At 39.9% G+C, this 15,507-nt stretch overlaps 1 protein-coding gene across 3 annotated transcripts in view; it reads left to right on the forward strand.

Moving 5' to 3' along the window:
* Window positions 1–15,507, forward strand: part of fras1 (Fraser extracellular matrix complex subunit 1) — a 236,035-nt gene that overhangs the window by 180,876 nt on the left and 39,652 nt on the right. For 2 of the 3 annotated variants that reach the window (XM_072387281.1, XM_072387284.1), the window contains exons 31-40: window positions 1,595–1,711; window positions 2,385–2,499; window positions 4,002–4,139; window positions 5,921–5,953; window positions 7,939–8,070; window positions 8,281–8,409; window positions 8,674–8,921; window positions 10,019–10,170; window positions 11,794–11,956; window positions 12,976–13,108. In XM_072387281.1, the coding sequence (XP_072243382.1) occupies window positions 1,595–1,711; window positions 2,385–2,499; window positions 4,002–4,139; window positions 5,921–5,953; window positions 7,939–8,070; window positions 8,281–8,409; window positions 8,674–8,921; window positions 10,019–10,170; window positions 11,794–11,956; window positions 12,976–13,108 (1,360 nt within the window). Of the gene's footprint in view, window positions 1–1,594; window positions 1,712–2,384; window positions 2,500–4,001; window positions 4,140–5,920; window positions 5,954–7,938; window positions 8,071–8,280; window positions 8,410–8,673; window positions 8,922–10,018; window positions 10,171–11,793; window positions 11,957–12,975; window positions 13,113–15,507 lie in introns of all 3 variants that reach the window. The other variant, XM_072387285.1, reaches the window with a different exon arrangement.

Below are 15,507 nucleotides of genomic sequence, written 5' to 3' on the forward strand. Positions count from 1 at the left end.
CCGTGTCACAGATGGCTGCTGTGATGTCACTCAATGTTTTGTGGACAACACCTCAAGTTTGGCATTGTGACCATCATCTCTTTTTGTTTTAAATCAGAACAGACAAATGAGAAGTAGGTCTGAGTATTATGGAAACGATGCACACCCAGATTCCAGATATTCCCTCCCCAGTGCATTAAGAAGGTAACTTTAATAGATACTGTGCTTTACTGTCAAGTCAAACTAAGGTTTGTGGAAAATAAACGGAGGCTTGAAAAGATGAAGTAGAGTTTAAGGATTATTTCCACAGCAAACTGCTAATTTAATTCAAGATGGGGCCAATATTTTTCAAGTTAATCCAAATTTCTCGCTTTCTACATTTTTATTTAATATTGTGAATAAAATAGTTGCATTCTGTTTTTTATTCACATCTTAATATCCATGAATTATGTACAGTCAGAAAGGGGTGCGTCAGTACGCTTTTCATGGCAATTCATGGTTTCCACATCCACCAAAGCCGCTGTGATGTAAACTCTCATCGATCCCGGATCGAGTCCGATTGCATGCAGCCCAAATATATGTACCAGACTGTTGGTGCCATTCAGACAAAGAGGAAAGCAATTACAACATGGAAGCCTATTTTCAGGGGAGACTTTGCAATAGAATCGTTGTCGTGCACGTTTCTGCAATGCAGCGTAACCGATTACATACCCGTGCATGGGATGATTCAGTGCAGCTGACCCAAAAGGTAGTATCAATTGGCATGGCTACATAAACCATGTAGCTGGCCTTACATCTCTGCTGGTTGGGTTTGACAGGGCTGCTAAGACATCTAACACCTCATCAGTGACCACACAACAACAGACTGAAACTTTTTCACCTTATTTCTAATCTTCTTTGTTGAAATACTCGTGTTCTGTGTGGAAAAAAATGTAAATTGAAACCTTGATGGAGCCTTTAGAGGCTAATTCATTCACTTTTTTATGTGGAATATGCAAAACAGAACTGTAACGGAACAGGATAGAATATAATCAGAGTATTGTTATTTTCGGTGTCCTTCAATCAAATTCCATTTTATTTGTATTCATAGAAAGGAGGCTATAACCAGAGTGAAACCAGAGCAGTGAAATGTTGCTTTCCATCCTTGGTGAAACAGTATTTTCAGTCGGCTAAAGTCAGCCATAACTCAGCCTGCACTGTGCGTTCTTCTCTTCTGTTGGTTAATAAAACTCTTTCATACTTTTTATTTTAAACTGTATCAAAACTAATTGGAGCATAACACTGGATGTTACTCGATTTGTCGTCTTTTTTATGTTCTTTATGAAAAGAAGTGCGCTCCATCTCTCGTCCCTGCGCTGTGGCCTGATGCCATGTTCCCTCCCTGCTGTCACACTGATGAGACGTCTGCTGTATCTCACTGCTGTTGAGTCTCAGGAGCTTGTCATCAGCCATATCACATAGAAAGGAATGAAACCGACCGATATGCAGTGGAGAGATGTTTATAAGGATCGTGTGAAGGACATCAAGCTTTGAGATGAGAGTTCACACCAAGTATAAGATGAAGGTAAAAGAAGGGGCAAATATCTTCAGTCTCCCTGTGGCTTTGTATCTTCAGGTGTCTTCAGAAGTGTCCCAGGTTGTACAAAGTGATGCCCAGACCTTCACCATAGGAGTCCTGCCTCAGATCCCTGGATTCCCACAGCTGGCTCCCGACTGCGACCTGCAGATCACGGTGAGGAAAAAGAAAATGGCAAACTTACTCAAGCGTCATGGAAACCCTGGCTTGTGTACGCTGTGCTGGAAAACAGTTCGTTATGAAGGAAACTTTGTTCTTTATATTGGTTTTATTACCCAATATCCCACCACATTAACTAATGTATAGAAAGAAAATTAAATATTTAAAAGATGAGTAACTGAGATATGCATTTTGTCAATTCTGTAGTTGTTCTATAAACGATTAAAATAATAGATGCACAGCATGCACACAGCATGAAGAAAAGAAAGCTAGTAGTACAAGTATTTGGATATATGTACTGTGCATCAGAATCAGTCTCTGAATGAACATTACCAGCTTTGACATCCCACTAAACGCTAAATTAAAACTCTTTTCAGAATGAAATACCATTTTGGATTAACTCTGGATTAACATCCCAGTTCAACTGAAATTTACACATTTGTGCAAAAACTTCCCATTTAAAGTAAAAGATGAGAATTCCTGATTAATGTCAGATTTGCTGAACACTTTAAATTCTTAAAAAAGTTGAATGTTAGGAAATGTTTTGCAGAGATGTTTTTGTTTTTCTCTGTGTGGATATGATCACAGTCGTATGGTTTTGTTAATGTTGTTTACTTGTACTCTCAACCCAGCTCAGCTTGTGATTGTGTTTTTGTGCGTGCGTGCGTAGGCGCTGGAAGACAGGGTGACAGAGATAACACCTTCAGCTCTGTCTTTTATCGATTCTGAGACTCCCAACGAGAAGCTCATTTACAACATCACCAAACCCCTCCTGCCAGGACAAGGTAACACACACACACACTCTGAGCTTGTGTCTCAATGTGGACAAGATTAAAAAGATTCAAATGTTCAGACGCAGCGCTTCACTGCATTAAATATCAGGAAAGGTGACAGTGAGTTTAATTCTACTGTGAGCAGTGTAGGAGGATGTTAAACGGAGTGACTTGCTCACCCCTCTGCTACGAAGGCAGTAGAATCCCCACCAAACAAAATGAATTTTTTTCATGTGGACATGTATTGTGCTGATTTCCTTTTTGGTGAAGTTCAGAGCTAAACACATTAATTTCAGCAGAGGGCCATCTGTCAGACTGGTGCATCACTTTCAGCTCTCCATCTAATGACACGGAAAAACGCTTTACAAAGGGCCTTATTCATCAACTAATGGACCGATAAATTTGTGTAGAGACATTCTAAATGAAGAACAGAGTGAGTTCATATTGAACAGCAAGTTTTTCCCCCTCTGTTTGATCAACTTCTCAGTTTCTGATTCACGTGTTCACACATTCTTTGATCCGAATCACTCAGACTGTAACTTTTACTCTTTGATCCCCCATGTTCACACAGAGAAGAAGGAAATGAAGGAAAAGTCACAGCTCTATCAAACAGCCTGTGACCCTTTTCCTGAACACTGTTCTTGAAGTTTAAGATTTATGAGGTGAAGTAACCTGCAAAGATGATACAACCCAACTTACACAAGGCTGAAATATGAGTCAGGACGACAAAATCACTCCAGATGCTTTGCATCATTTGATAAGTTGTTTTTCTTGGCTACATCAAATGAAGCAATCCTGTGAAAATATTACCTTATCGCCATGGTTGTTACTATAAACAATGACGAAGAAAAAAATAGCAACGAAAGTTAAGTACTGTATGTTGTTGTAAGTTTAAGAAGGATTGCACATCCTGTTCTTATGGTAGCTTAGTGATTATGAATCACAATTGGGAAAAAAAAAAAAAACGAGCGTTAATTTAAATTTGCAGCAACAGGAAATTATGGGATTACTTTATATCCTTTGTTTGCATAGAAACATGTTTAATTTTGTATTCAGATAATTCAGTCGGCTCGGATCCTCTCGTAGGCTTCAGGTCATTTCACTCAGTTGGGAATATTCCACCAGGCCCCTTAGAGGTTATTGTTTTGTTCAAATAAAAGCTTTCTTTTACTACAGGACAGCTGGCAACCACACATGACAGTAAAAAAGCATCATTTAATACAGCCTACTTTAAATTAAGACCCTTAATAAATACATTTAAGGTTTTTGATGGTTCTCAAACATTTTTCTAATGCAAAGGAAATGCAGATGTTAAAGAACTAATAGTACATGATTTAAATGTGCTTTGCACTTATAAATCTAGCATGTAAACGTGCTTGACAGTAATCTTTGGTCTAGTATATTGAAAACGGCTCATTTAATTAGATTTTTTAACATAGATTCGACATCTTACTTTTTCTCCTCAGCTTTCCTCAGCTGTAGGACTCAACTCAGTTTCCTGTGTTTGTTTTCAGGGGCCATTGAGCATCGGGACAGACCGTACACGGCTGTGAAGCATTTCTCTCAGGCCGACGTCAACAGTGGCAAGATCATTTACAGACCTCCAGCTGCTCCATCGCACCTCCAGGAGCTCTACCAGTACGCCTTCATCGGTGCGGTTTACACATACATACAGCTAAACCCTCACCTAACATACTGGACGATGCCATTGAGAAACATTCATAATACCATTAATGTACAGTGCAGTTAACTTCCCTTTATCAGCCATATGCATGACTTTCATGGCTGCTGACCCCCTGAACCTCACAGTTGGAGTTCTGTTGAAAGGGTTTCCTTTGGAAGATATTTCCATGAAGGGATCTGTCTTTTGCCATCAAACAGAGATGTCGACTTTCCTTTTTAGCAATCCTTCGAGTGACACAAATGACATCAGACACACCAGATGGTTTGTTTCACAGAATCATCTTGGGGGTCCGCCTTAGAAGCCGTTTGGAAAAGGGCACTTTCAGAAAATACGTAGCGGGGGATTGGATGAAGCATCAGGTATAAACAGATGCTTCAGTGGGCTCTCTGAGGCTGATGGGGACGAAGGAGCTTCTTCTCTGGCTGCATTTGCTATAGACAGTAACACTCAAAGCAAGAAGTAGTAGCTAAAGAAGAACTTATAAAAGGAGTTCTTTGAACTGTAACCGGCCACAGTTCCTGTCTCCAGTTGTTATAAGAACTACGAGAAGCATTTTCTATTGTCGTGATAAAACTTCAGCTAATCAGATGGACCAAGTAGAACCAGTAAATAGCTTGGAGCCTGACAAGATGGATTTCCACATTATCATGATCTTATAAGAATCTGGCTGCTCCAATCCTCCAGGAGATTTTCTTCCAAAACGCGTCTGTGTCTGTCACATGTAACTGGCTGAGGGAATGACCATCTAAACATCTTGTGATCTTCTTATGATCTTCTCCTTCGTGGACGATGGTGATTTTAACCTCTGGGCAGCTGCTTAGAGGAGCCCATGTTTGCTGACTTTTAAAAGAAGCTTTGAGGAATCAAAGTGATTAGGCCTTTGAATTTATATCTTCAGGCGTTTCCTAACAATAACTGTGTACAAGCCATAGCTTATACAGCATCCCTCTTTAATCCTAAAAAAGTAGAAAACAGAAGCGATACAGAAATGTTGCTTAAAAATGGGAGGAATGATTGGTTTAAAAACCGATCGTCTAAACCAGGGATGTCCAAAACTGTCCTGCAGGGTTTAGATGTTTCCCTGCTGAAAATATCTTCAAAAGGTTGTTAAGTTCTGCAACAGCCTGCTAATGATGCATTGATATGAATCGGGTGTGCTGGAGCAGGGAAACGTCTCAAACCTGCAGGACAGCGGCCCTCAAGGGCCGATGTGGACATCCCTGGTCTGAACTAATTTCATGATCTGCAGTGACATGAATTTTGAGCAGGGTGCCCAAACCTTTTCAGGCATATTAATGTTACTTGGTCTACTAAGACTTGCTTTGCTTACCCAAGTATTTTCTTCTGTAGATGTGGCCACATCATCTTATTATTCCTCCTACAATAAACTTAAATATTAAATGAGAAATCTTCAAAAAGGAGCAGAGTTTTGTTTCATACACAATGTAATGGTGGCTAAGACATTTTCAAAGGATATCATTGCTGTTTTTAAGACATTTAAGCTCCAAAAGATAATCTTTAATCCAAGATCAAAGACAACTCTTTTAAAAGTCTCTTAATCTGGGTTTGTGGAGCTCTAGTAGAAGCTTTGCATCAGAAAATTGTCCTCTGCCACTTCAGTTTTAAGCATCATTTCTTCATCCGCTCAGTTTTTATGTTCAGAGCACCCCCCCATCTTTAACTTATATTTTCTACTTCATCACCTCCCAGCTCTAACTGTTTTTAATGTTTGCTTTTTAAACCCGACAGGTCTGCCGGAGTCGCTGAGCGTTTATTTCACAGGTAAATACTTCATCTATCTATATTTGGTGAGGAGGAAGAGAAGGAGGCAGTTTGTTTCCCTCCACCTACAAACTTGGATTTCTCCATCTCTCCTTTTCCTTTTCCCTCCATCATCTGTGTCGCTGTCCTCCCCAGCCCCTTCCATGTCGAACTTTCTCCTCCTGTCCTCTCCACTCGACATTCCTCCTCATATCTGCTGTCATCACTGTCACACTCTTATCTCATTACTTCCTCACACTTTACCCCCCAGTCTTCTTTTTTTATTTGTTTTATTCATAGTTCCCCCCTGGCAAGGATATGTCAGCTCTATCACATTTTTCTCTTTCCTATCCCCCCTTTTTTCCATTTCCATTTTTTGGTCCACTGTCTCAGTCATCCTGTCCGCCTTTAATTGAATTCTCTCCTGTTGTGACACTTTTATTTCTCTCCACTCATTTCTTGCTCCTTTTTAATGTCCTCTTCTCCTTTTGCCTCCTTTCCTGTCCCCTTAATCCTATTCTGAGTTTCATCTTTCTCTTCCTTCTTGCTGTCCTCCTACTTCTCTTTCTGTTTTACTGTCTCTTTTAAATCTACACCATAAATGTTCTTTTTGTTCTTCGACTCTTTTCTTCTCCATCTCCATTTTCCCATGTTCTGTTTTCCTCTTTCCTGTTACTCTTTGTTTTCACTTCCCCACTGATCCGACTCAACTGGGCTCTCAGATCATTGCTGATTCTCTCCTCTCGCTCTTTAACCTGCCGATGAAATCAAGTCCTCTCTGCTTGCTGCACAATTGATAAAGTGCCGCTGCACTCTGTCCTCAACAGGAGGTGTTTGGAAAGTGTGTGTTTATGGGTGTTCAGATGTGTCACTAAAGTGCTTTTCACCTCAGTTCACACAGACACACACACACTCACAGTTGTCTGTTTCTTTTATCCTCCATATGTTCTGCTTCAGTTCAAACCGAAGCGGTACAAAGGGCCCTGAAGTGCCCTCAGTAAACAAACAGCAAAGTTAACAGCACTTATCAGGATACGTGCAATATTGACTTTTGTGAGAATTATTTCTTCCTCACTGTAATTTACTCATGTAAATGTTAGGATGACATATCAATACCTTGATTAGTTGTTCAAACTGGATTAATGAATCAATATCTTGTTAAAAGAAAAAAAAAGAGCTGCCTATCTTTATATTTAGGAGTGTTTATCAGATAAAAAATTAAGAAATACTCTTGGTTATTTTTTTAAATTTTCTAAAATGTAATCAAACCAAACAATTGATCAAAACAATTAAGACAACTTCTTTTATTGACAAGCGCGTTTCTGCTTGTGGTTTCCTTCAGGGATCATAAAACACTCAATAACCAGCATTTAGGACAAGAATGAAGGAGAAACAAGTCCAAACCTACCAATCAGATACATCCATAAAGACACTTAAAGCTGTGGGATCTCTTAATGGCTTTTATTACATGTTATTATTCTTATTAAGGTTGTAACATGTCATTACATGTTACAACCTTTTGTTTGCTTGTAACACTTTGGATAAAAGCTCATCTTTGCTTAAGACGCTTGCATCTTCTGTCCTGGGTTTTGGTCATTGAACTGAAATCTTTCTTCATAGACATCACACCAACATTCTGCACCATGCACAAAAATAGCAAATATTTAATCAAAAAGATAAAAAACTTTCATTCAGATTATTTAATCTTTTAACAGAAATTATTAAACCTGATAACTGCCTCCCTCCATGTTCTTTTTCTTCTCTATAAGCTGATTAGTTGTCAAGTCATTTGTGGATGCAAAGTGACAAGTTAAGTTGAAAATCCTGCCAGAGGAGTTATTTTATTTACATTTTTAATGCTTTTTTCATCAATAGATATTTAATGTTTGTGGCATTTGTGAAGATTGAATCATTTGGTCTGTGGAGATTACTTTTTAAAAGCCGGTTTTCTCTTCATGTGTGTCTTTTTATGTTATCTGCATCATTTTCTGTCTCTCCTTGTGCAGTGTCTGATGGTGAACACACCACTCCCGAGATGGACTTTGCTGTCTTGTTACTTTCAAACCATCAGCAGCCTCCGGTATTTCAGGTTCTGGACCCGCTGCTGGAGGTCAGGCTTGGAGGACAAGTTACCATAGGTAACATAAAAACACACTCAAACAACAAACTGCACACTTTAAATGTGACCAGAAGAGTCTGTGAGCTGAAGAATGAGGTTCCCTGAAGTAATGTGAGGCAAAGCTACATACAGCCATTTCAGAATGAATGATTTCTGTTTATTTTGCTTCATTTGTAAGACGACTCTTTATCCCTGTGGTGTGTGTGTGTGACTGTGTGTGTGTGTGCAGGTGGTCAGCAGCTGGCGGTAAGCGACGCTGACACGGCTCCAGATGAACTGGAGTTTGAGCTGGTGGAAGCTCCCATCCATGGACAGCTGATTAAGACTGACGACAGCACAAACACCCACATGACTAATGGTAAAATGTTTTTGTCTATCGTTATTAGTAATGAATTAAATGTTATCGCAAACTATACAAATTGAGAGCCTTTAAGCAGCCATGCAGCATGCTTAAACCTCAATCAATTAATCAGACCTCAGTCACTATCAAAAGGTTCTTTTTTCCTGTTAAAACTGTCATTTAATGCTCAGACATTACAGCCACATGGAGAAAAAAAAGGATTCAAATGAACAGATGCGGTCTTAGGACACAGACTCACGCACACCTTCTTTTTCTCTTCAGGTGACATCTTCACCTTCAGCGACGTCACTCGCAACGTTCTTCTCTACCGTCACGCTGGCCTCTCCGATCAAGACGACACCATCTCCTTCTCAGTTAGCGATGGGATCTCCATGGCAACCACAGCTGTGCAGGTGGTGGTTCTGGGCGACGGTGGAGACGGGCCACAGCGGGACCCTGCAGCCACATTCTCACTGGAAGTGGGCAAGAAAAGCAGCACCATCATCACACGCTCGCACCTGGCTTACACTGTGAGTGAGACGTGCTCTTTAGAACTTTCAGAAACTGAAAAATCTTGACTTTGAGTTATATTCCATGAGACTGTTTCATTTGTGGAACCATCAGAAGTTTTTGGGATTTTGTTTAGTCTAAAAAACATATTCCAACAAATTGCTGTGTCTCAGCACCCCAGCACACATCTACCAGAACCTTTAGTCCACAGTCTGCACATGAAGCAGCTCCAAATATGTGTTACAGGGAGAGACACACATTGAGTTTCTACCTCTGCAGACCTGGGAAGAGCTGAACCTGCAGCAAACACAAATTCACTGTTATAGCCTGTTGTTTTTGTTGATTGTGTATCTCATTCTAATCTCAAGCATATTCTATCAAATCTTTTTGTTGTAGTAAGTACAAAGTCATCATGCACAAGCATGCTGTTTCCATGGTCAGCAGCATTCTCATGAAAGTTGTAGTTATGATGATCAGCCTTCTCATCTGATCTGTATTTAATTGGAATGAGACAATGTGTCTGGTGATGTGAACATACTGAAGCTTGGTACTGCTTGACGCAAAACAAAATGTCAAACCATTGCAAAAAATACTGGTTGCACTCCGGTTATCTGATTGAATGACCAACTGTTATATTTCAAGAAAGGTCTTTAGTGAAGCGTGTCAGGTTGCCTAGCAGCGAGCTTGCTCTTTTCTATTGGGATCAGCTGAGGTGACAACCTCATAACTGCAGCTTATAATCATTTTAGACTGTGAACAACATTTAGATCACAGTTGCTGTAAAATTTGGGCTCATCCAACCACTTAAGTCCTGATTGGGAGCAGTCGGCCTGTATGCACCTTTCAGCCACAGCTCTGTTCTGTCGTCTTACTTCCCAAAAACACAAAATACTACATCATAGTCATGTTACCCACAATGCAACCTTTTTAAAGATTAAAGATGCTCAGTAACAACAGATTTGTGTCAAGCATATTTACATTTAAATGTCTATTTGGGAATAACCACAACAGCCCTAATTTTTCATTTTAATCAATGCCTTGGAGACTATTTGTATTTTGACTGCATGTATGATTGCAACAGCCACAGTGAAGTGAAGCACTTTCTTTTGCTGATTAGGATAACACATCCCCAGATGATCAGATTAGCATCCAGTTGGTGTCGCTGCCAATGTACGGCGTCCTCACCAGGAGCCTGTCCCACGAGGATCCACAGGAGCTGAAGGAGTATTCGTCATTCACCATGGAGGACATCAACATGCACAGGATCAGGTAGAAGTTACAAAAGGGATCGTCTGACAACAGTGAGAGGGTTTAGATGCCATAGGCGCTATAAAAGGTCTCAAATAAAACTGAACAGTTGTTCAGGTTATTCAAATCTAAGTTCAAGACAAGTTTGTCATGACCAAATTTCCTGATAAGTTTAGAGGGCTACGTTTCTCCAAACAGCCAACCTCTAAAAACTTCTGCTTCTACTGCAGAGTTTCAGTATCTTTTGATGGTTTAAATGCTATTTCAGAGTCTTGCAGTATAAAACCAACAGCTTTAAACCATAAATGACTTTCAAATACCCTGAGTCATTCCAGAAGCCATTGTTTTATAAGAGCCTTTTTACATCTATCCATCTGCATCACTATCAGCTCCCACAAATGGCCTTTATTTCAAAGCATACGGACAGAAGTGCAGAGCCTCTGGAGATGGCTCGATGATTGATTGAATGCCGATTGGTTGAAAGTCAACTGGAGCTGACTCGAGCCAGCAGGGGCTGATGACAATCAGTCTCACAACAAAGAGGATAAAGCACTAAAAACCATCCAACCAAGCATGTGAAAAGTCGTTTTTCTTGATTTCACCTCATCACAATGAAGATGTTTGTCCTGTAAAGCTAAAGGGCCAGCAACACAAGAGTAGCCCACAGCTCAGACTGTGCAACATATTTCTGATACTGCCCCCAAGTGGCAGCAGACACTTTAACATGGAGACAGCGAACAGATCTTTTTTTAAACCCCAAATTCACAAAAAGGAAAAATTAATCAAGAATGTGTTTTTGCTGCACAAGAGTTATATGTGAACACACAACTCAAGTACCATCAAGATGTTTAAGCCTCTATGAAAGAGGCTGGTTTGAAGGAGAAGCGGGGTGTCGATTGCTCTCCGGAAGAGATAAAACGGCATCAAGGGTTCTCCACGCTGTAGTTGCAGTCCTGATTAATTTTTCTCATTGCATTTTGAGTCAGTAGGGATCGTTCTAGTTATGCAGAAAAGGAAGAGGGGATGGCTTGCAGAGTAATTTTTGTTTTCCTTCAACCTAATGTTTCTTTTCCCAAGATGAGTGCTCAGACATTTACCAGTAGAAAGTGAGAAAACAAATGAATGAACTGGAAGTCTTTTATTAGCCCTTCCCCTATTACACTCAGTGACTGAGCCTGTTGGCGTAAGCAGTGCCAATTAGCAGAACTCTAACATTACCTGCAAGTGGTGGTAAAGTCCCCGAAGAGAGGTGCTAAAATGTATCAGAAGCATTCACATGTTAAGTGCTTAATTTCCATAGTCCAGGCTCTGAAGAGCTGCAGCGCATGAGGATCTCTGGGGTCAAACAAATCGTTGGGTTTAGTTTCCGACTCTTTGGTGCTGCTTATACAAACAAGAGTCAGAAACTCTTGTGAGATTTCAACGGGATTAGAGGAGATTTGTTTTTTTTGTGCTTTGTGGGGATTAGCAGCTGTATTGTTGCAGGGGGTGCTCAAGCAAAGCTTTTACCCCCAAGGACTCAACACATAATCACAAAATTCTGTATCAATTAAAAGATAATTATTGTATGAAATGAAAACGTAACTTTGAGAAAGAAGGAACCTTGCCAAGTCATACAAATCTAACCATTATCTCTGTCTGCAGGTACATCACTTCAGTAGAGACAGGAAGTCAGCCGGTTACAGACATCTTCTACTTTTTTGTTCTTGATGAAGAAAACAATCGCCTTGACAATGAGATGTGCACAATCACCATCACCTCTACGCCTAAACAGCCGCCGGTGGTCACTGTACGCAGTGGCATCGAGGTACTCACAAATATGTCTTACATACATACAATACTGTGCAAAAGTCTGCAGACTTTCTTCTAAAATTTTAAAGTGGTCCGTTTAGTTTGATGAGTCATTTAACATTAACCAAGGAATCAACTCAAAGGATGAACCAGTGTGAGACACTTTGGTTCGAGTAGCCTGTAACAACGACACTCATAAATCTTCAGTCTGCAGCAACAAGGTGATTCCCAAAGAGCTATTGGCTGAAAACTTGGCATATCTCAGCATGGTGTGCAGTGTGTCCTTAAAACATTTGAGGAAACTGGACAAGTGGAGGACAAGTGTCAGGCCTAAATGGAGGGATGAATCCTCCCCAGAGCCCGGACCTCAACATTATTGAAGCAGTGTGGGATCATCTGACAGAGAACGGAACAAAAGGCAGCCGACATCCAAAGAAGAGCTTTGGGATGTCCTTCAAGAAGCCTGGAGAACTGTTCCTGAAGACTCCTTAAAGAAAGGACAGAAAGCTGGTCTCAGAGGGTTCAGGCTGTGTTGGAGAATAAAGGAGCTCAGACCAGATATTCACTTTCAGGTTTATTAAAATTGTGCAAACTCTGTTTTTGTCTTTTATACTTTATTTGATTTTGTTTACACAAGTTTCAATCAACCACCTCACGTGTTTCATGATTCAACATTTAACCTACGAATGGCTGATTTTTAAAAAAATTTTTTTAGGACTGATTAATTTTGCATCATCAAAACAATCCTATCAATTAATCAGCAATTTTACTTTTTTGTCTTGAAGCTGAATGTTTAACTATTTCTTCAAATATTTTCCAGATATTCAAAGAAATCTTCTATGTAGTGAAATTTTACCATTTTCATGCTCATTTGATTTGAAAATAGAATCAAATTGATGTATCAAGGCAGTTTTTTTTAATACAGAAACTGAGTTTTACATTGCTTACAGTAACTATAAAGTAAATGCAAACTTGCAAACTAAAAGCTGATTAAATGCTGAATTTACTTATTCATGCTTTAATATTCATGTTTAGGTCCAGGAAGGTGGTCGTGTGCAGCTCTCCACCAATCACATCATAGTGTCAGATGTGGACACGCCCAGGAGAGATCTGCTGGTCTGGCTTGTCAGTCCTCCTAAATACGGTTTCATTGAAAACACCAACAGAGGTGAGTAAGTGAGATTCTCTCTGTGTTTGTGCACACTGTCGCATCGCAACTCCTGCTCGGAAAGATTTTCACTTGTTTTTATGTGACATTCAAACAGTGGTGGCTGAATTCCCTGTAGTGACAATGCCATCTGTCACAGCTTAATTATGTTGTGCATTAGGGCTGCCAGATAGCCTGCTACAGATGGAGCAGTTTCTGATATGCAGAATGGATGGATGTCAGAAGCAAATACCAGAGTAGACTTTGCATATCTAGAATATGTAATTGTTAGACTTTTATAGAACGCATTCGTGTTATCTTCCAGGATGTCGGCTACTTGCAGGGGGTGGAATACATTAGCAAAATGCTACCGTTCAAGTGCAGTAATTAAGTCCACCCACCTCTTCTGTGGATGCTTACACATTGTGACTGGGGTTTAAGAAATGTGGTGGAAAGATCCAGAAGAAGCATGTACTTTAAACACAAAGATTCTTTTTTTTATTTGAGGGTCATTTCATCCCTCAGCTAAACTTCAAGGCTCGAACAGTTCACTGAAAAAATGTTAATGATTACCTCTATTGGGAAATGGGACCTTGCAAGTTGTTAGTTATGCATATTTTAAGTTGAGCACATGGAGCTAAATTTGATTCTTTTTTAGAGTATTTCTTAGCCTTATAAGTTACTATTTTTTGCTCTGGAATTATTTCACCCTGAATGTCCGACCATGAGCCCATATAGTAAGAATAAGTTGAAACTAAAAAGCTGTTGCTGAATGTTTTACAGTAATCTAATGAAGCAAATGAAGTAGTTTTTAGAATTATCAATCCTTTCTAAATGTTTTGTATCTGCTTTTTCTTATCTCCTTGTCATATCTGGAAGTTATTTGGTCCTTAAAAAAATAGATAAATGAATTTAAAAAAACAACTTACAGATCTGATGGAACTTTTGCTTTACAGCTCTAAGGAAAAACATTATTGACTGAGAATTTAGAAAAGATTTCTCAGTGCTGCTGTGTTGGAGAAAGCATAGTTCATATGCTTGTTAAATGAAATTGCTAACTGTAATGCTACATCCATCTGTCACAAATTAGCCAAAAAGGTGCTAAATTAGGATAAAACATGTTTTATTTTCTGTGCTGTATATTAGCTAGTTTCCCCAAAACAAAGCTGCAAAAAATTTCAAATAATTATTTCATTTTTTTTTTTAAATGATGATCCAAATACCTGTAAAGCCATAACTTTTATCACGAGGCAGCTGGGATGAAAATCAGCCAAAAGGCAAGGCCAAGGTTCTCAACTGTAAAAATGTGGAGTGCTCCCTCCTGGTTATGGGTGAGTCTCCTTCTCAAGCAGAGCACTTCAAGTATCTCAGGATCTTGTTAACAAGTGACGGCAGATTGGGGCTTCCTCTGCAGTCATGAGGGGGCCACGCAGTTTGTTGTTCTGAAGAGGAAGCTGAGCTGAAAGCCAAAGCTTTTCATTTTTGGTCCATCTATGTTCCAGTCCTACGAGATATGGGCAGTGACCAAAAGAATTAGATGATGAATCCAAGCGGCTGAAAAGAGTTTCTTTCAGAGGTGGGTGGCCATCAGGAGGAAGCTCAGAGTAGAGCTTCTGCTCCTCGGCTGATGTGGTTTGGGCCTCCTGGTTGCTTCCCTTTGGAGACTTTTTTGACATGTCCTATTGGGAGGAGGCCCTGGGGCAGACCCGCAACTTTCTGGAGGATTTATATATCCCATTTGGTCTGGGAATGCCTTGGGATCCCCCAGGAGAAGCTGGAGAGCGTCGCTAGGGAGAGGGATGTCTGGCCATGACCTAACCTTGGATAAACAGAAGATAATGGGTGGATAACAGATTGTTTCCCAAAGTTTTACCTTAAATCAAACGCAAGAAATACATATACTAAGGTGTGTATGAGAATAAATGAGAACAGTTGTGTCATTTTACTTAGATTTAAAGAAGTATAAACACATGCAGTCATTTATTCATAACATCTGCTATTGTAGATAAGAGCTGGCCCTGATCTTGTCTGTCCACATCCCAGCTGAGTGTCCTTCATGGCTGCTGGAGCTCAGGGACGGTCTTTTGTGTTCAGCGTTGTCAGTCTGTGGCATGAAGTGAAGCATTTTTGGAGTCACTGGGTTGCAGGGGAAGCCAGTCTCTGTCATCCTCAGTGTGTGAGCAACAAAACCAAGTGTGACAGATTCATTGTTGGTATGCAGATGCATCTCAACGCACAAGGCACTCAGCCACATCCTGTGCATTTGAATGACCACATCACAATTAAACATAAAAATACACAATATCTGCACAACTGCATATGTACACCCACACATACATAGGCAAAAATGTCTTTTCCAATAACACGATGCATTTTCATTTGAATGATTAGCAAAGAAACACACGTACAGGGATATATTA

This window comes from Leuresthes tenuis, unplaced genomic scaffold (assembly GCF_036924035.1).
Source record: "Leuresthes tenuis unplaced genomic scaffold, fLeuTen1.0.hap1 SCAF_6, whole genome shotgun sequence".
NCBI lineage: Eukaryota > Metazoa > Chordata > Actinopteri > Atheriniformes > Atherinopsidae > Leuresthes > Leuresthes tenuis.